This window comes from Elephantulus edwardii, unplaced genomic scaffold, assembly GCF_000299155.1.
Source record: "Elephantulus edwardii isolate Elephantulus edwardi_28Jun2011 unplaced genomic scaffold, EleEdw1.0 scaffold00116, whole genome shotgun sequence".
Taxonomy (NCBI): Eukaryota; Metazoa; Chordata; class Mammalia; order Macroscelidea; family Macroscelididae; genus Elephantulus; species Elephantulus edwardii.
In genome coordinates, this window is record NW_006399866.1 from 11,377,639 (window position 1) to 11,381,944 (window position 4,306).

At 42.9% G+C, this 4,306-nt stretch overlaps 1 protein-coding gene across 1 annotated transcript in view; it reads left to right on the forward strand.

Annotated features, from left to right (window-relative positions):
- The first annotated feature begins 272 nt into the window (after window positions 1-272).
- The window catches only part of PDCL (phosducin-like), an 8,420-nt gene continuing 4,386 nt past the window's right edge, over window positions 273-4,306 (forward strand). Inside the window, exons 1-2 of the mRNA XM_006892591.1 lie at window positions 273-331; window positions 1,700-1,876. Of these exons, the coding sequence (XP_006892653.1) occupies window positions 1,705-1,876 (172 nt within the window). The 5' untranslated portion in view covers window positions 273-331; window positions 1,700-1,704. The remainder of the gene's footprint in view (window positions 332-1,699; window positions 1,877-4,306) is intronic.

Consider the following 4,306-nt stretch of genomic DNA (forward strand, 5'->3'; position numbering starts at 1 on the left):
GTGCGGTTGGCGCAGGATAGAGCAGGGTTTAGGGCTGTTGTGCATAGGGTCGCTATGAGTCGGAAACGACTCGACGGCACATAACAACAACAGTAGTGTAGAAGTGTTTTGTCCTAAAATGTGACCCGTAGCTTCTCCGCTAGGAAAACCTTCTTCTAATTGGACAGTGTGTGTCTGCCGTCACGCGGCAAGGCCGCCTTATTGGTCAGTGGAAGCTGGACTCCCGCTGAGAGATCAAGCGCTGATTTGCTTCTCCTCTAGCCAAGCGCTTCCTCCTTCCTTCCGGTTCCTGGAACTGCCAGCGCGAAGTGATCCGGACCCAGCTAGGCCGGTTATCTTGGTATCCCTTGGGAAGCTGCGGCGGGCGTGGAGTGCGGATGGGAGGGTGGTTAGCGGGGCCTGAGAAAAATAATGGCCTTGTCTCTCACTGTCGCCGCCACTTTTCTGCCCGCTCGCTAGCCTGGTGTCATTCACATGGCAGTCCTCCACCTCCCTTTTGTAGGCCCAGCTGCCCCTCGGCTGTCCCTCTTTCTTTGGCTACCACCCACTTAGCCCCGCCCTCAATTCGTCCCCCTAGGCTTGCTCTCTCCTCCCTCCGGGGGCGCCCCGCCCCTACCCAGGTGTCTCCCTGTCATGCACCACACCCAGTATGAGCATCCAGCTTCTCTTCATCCTTCCACATCCCTGATGAGAGATTTGTTTCTGTTCCCACCCTGTACCTTCCCTTTTTCTGGCAGGAGGTTGTTACTACACGCTCCCCATATGGCTTCTGGGATCCTTAAGATTCCCAGGCTATCTTTATATTGGTTTAACAAATTAACAGAAGCCTGGTGTTAGGTACAGGTGATAAAAGTTAGTGGTGGGAAGTCCCAATATTTTTAACACTGTGCAGAAGAGCCACTTTGTAATGGAGTATGCCAGATCAGGTGCAAGTCTTTAATGAAAGCAGTAGAATTAGGAATCCTAACTTTGTGTTTGGGTTTTCCCCCTGCTGTCCTTGCTGGATCATCAAGTAGATCTCTGAGGGACTAAGCTACACCTTTCTTCCAGGACGTCTCTGGCTTCTTCCAGTGCAGAGGCTAAACCTACCCTGTGGTCCTTTAGACATCTGGAAGCTGTTAAGAATCTTGTCATAGGGCCTTTCAACTAGTCAGACTTGATACAGGTATAGTAACAATGCATCCACCTCCTCTTTCAGGCTGATTGGAAGGCTGATGTCAAGAGACAGAGGCATATACGTATTCTTGATGCTTTTTAGAATTTTCCTGAAGATTCTTGCTTAATTTTTCAATCACCCAGAAATATTAGTTGATAGAAAAAATCTCTTAAGTGTGGCTAAAATCTCCATTCAGTAGATTCTTTAAGCTATCATACTTGCTCAAGTGTACATTTTTCAGAAGAGTGTCCCACAGCTTCATTGGCAGTGTTTCAGGTTGCCCCCCTGTCTGCCCCAAACTCCACTATTTGCTGTAGAGCTTAGCAAAGAAAATTTCCTTATCTGAGACTCATTTTTTACTGTCTGTTAAAAGACTCTCTAAATCCTTTTTACCAGGCATAGAAAGAAAAAGGTCCATCTCAGATCCTGCCTTTGAGAAAAATCCCATGTAATGTCCTTCCTGTTAATAAAATCTTCCCACAGATGTGCTGCCTACCCTTCAGCTGCCTGTCTAACTCAAACCTGATACATATTTTTTCCTAGGAACCATGACTACCCTGGATGATAAGCTCTTGGGAGAAAAGTTGCAGTACTACTACAGCAGTAGTGAGGATGAGGACAGTGACCGTGAGGACCAGGATGGGGGAAGAGGTGCTCTGGCTAGCGGTTCAATGCCCGCAGAGGCTGAGCTGGCAGGCGAAGGCATCTCAGTTAATACAGGTACGCAAAACTCTTAGAGTTCTGTCAGCAAGCTTTAAAACTGTCCATTAAATTTAGCTCAGTCAGAAGATTCCTGGTCATCTCTTTCTAATTCTAGTCTCACTTCACAGATAACTTAGTGTTACCATTTCTGTATGTATATTTTTTATTTTTAGTCTTTACAATACTGCACAGTACAAGTGTATATACATCATGATTAGAGACCCATTTGGATCTTCCTCAAACTATTACTTGTTTGGGAAATACATAAATCACAGATTATGATGTTGTAATGTATCATCAAATACAAACTGATCTATAGCTGACCCTTTAGAGGGTTTTCAGAGGCAGTAAATTACACAGGAAGAGGTGGCCTTTCTTTCTCTAAGCAGCTGATGGATTCAGACTACATTCCTTTGAGTAGGCAGCATACCTCCTTATCACCAGAGCTCCCCTAAATCACGGTTAGGGATGTATTAGTAGTACACATTGTTTGAAATAGTACTCTTGTATTTTTACTTCTTGCTATATCCAAATTGTTGTCAGTTCAAATCCACAGCAACTACCCAACAAAGTGACAGTATGCTATTTTCCTGTGTCCTTGCCTTCTTACTCTGTTATCAGTTTTTTACCCCACACCAGTATTTGGTGTTTTCTGTCTCACTGAACTTTGCTGTTGTTGCGAGGGTGAGATGATACCGCAGTGTTGTTCTCATTGGTATCTGTCAGGGAACTCTTTATAGAGTACTGAAGAACAGTGCTGCCAGTTGAAAGACTAAGGTATGCCTGATCATGCCATAGTCTTTTCGGTTGCATCTCTGCATCTGAATGTTGAATAGTGATTAAAGATAACAGAAGAATCAGTGTTGCCTTTCAGATGAGGTTTTGAAGAAGAGTTCTGAATATCCCATGGACTGCTGCATCGCTGCATTCTCCTCTGCCCTACTGTGTTCTGTTGTCAAACTTTTTGATCTTTGTTGACTTCTTTCTAAGAATGCAATTGAATTTCTTTTTATTTCAGTTTGACAGATGATTTTGTACCCTTTGCCCATTTTTAAAATTGAGTTTGTTGGTCTTTTTGTTCTGTGTGCTTAGGAAATTAATCAGTGATGAGTTATATTTTCTTTCATAGTTGTTTTTTTCCAATTTGTCCTTTAACCTTTATTTTTATGTACTTGAAAATATTGATAGGTTTTTTCCTTAAATGAACTTCACTACTGCAAGGTTATAAAAATATTCTTCTATTTTTGCTTAATGGATTACTCCAGGATTATAAAAATATCCTTATATTTTTTACTTAATGGATCTGTGATGTCTTTTTTTTAAACATTTAAGTATTTTATTCACTTGAAATTCATTTTGATGTGAAGTCTCTCTTACCTTTATTGTGTTAATGAGCTGTTCTAACACTGTTTATTGAGTAATTTTTCTTGTGTCCATTGTTTATAAATAAGGTTTTATCATGTACTGGCTTTCCATTTATATTTGGATCCTAGCTGTCCTTTGTAGTCCTTTTCATTGATTTGTATATTACTAGGTTATTGTTGTGTGTACCATTAAGTTGGTACTGACCCATAGCTGATCCTCCAGCGGGTTTTCAGGGGCAGTTAATCTCATGGGAGGAGATTGTCCATCACTCAAGCCATGTGCCTTCAGAATTGCTGTGCAGCTAGTTATACTACATTATTTTTATTTACAGTTGTTGTTACATGCAATGAGAATGGACTCATTGTTGACACCCCAGCAGGTTTTCAGAAACTGTAAATCACACAAGAGGAAATAGTCCATCTTTCTCTCCGGGAGCAGCTGGTGAATTTGAACTGCTTGCTTTTCGGTTGGGAATGCAACTCCGTACCCACTAGGCCATCAGAGCCTCTAATCCACCCTCATTAACATCATGTTGTTGTGTGCTGTCAAGTTGGAATTGACACATAGCTGATCCTCCAGTGGATTTTCTGAGGGGGTAAATCACACAAGAGGAGATTGCCCATCCTCCTGTGAAGTAGCTGGTAAATTCAAACTATGTGCCTTTGGAATTGCAGTGTAATTTCTTACCACTGGGCCACCAGAGCTCCATTAACATCCTGTTGTTAAGTGCCATCAAGTTGCTTGTGACTCATAGCAACCCTGTGTACAACAGCCTTAAACCCTGTTCTATCCTGTGACAACTGTCTCCAACACACCCATCCCAGTTACCCCCAGTCACTGAATTAATCCATGTCATAGAGGGTCTTCCCCTGCTGTCCCTCCAGCCTCCCAAGCATGATGTCCCTCTCCAAGGACTGGTCCCTCCTTACACCATGACCAGAGTATGTCAGACGAAGCCTCAGAATCCTTGCCTCCAAAGAGCAGCCCTGTTTAACCCTCTCCAGGGTGAATCTGTTTGTTTTCTTAGCAGTCCATGGTACATTCAATACTCTTCTCCAGCACCACAGCTCAAAGGCATCAATT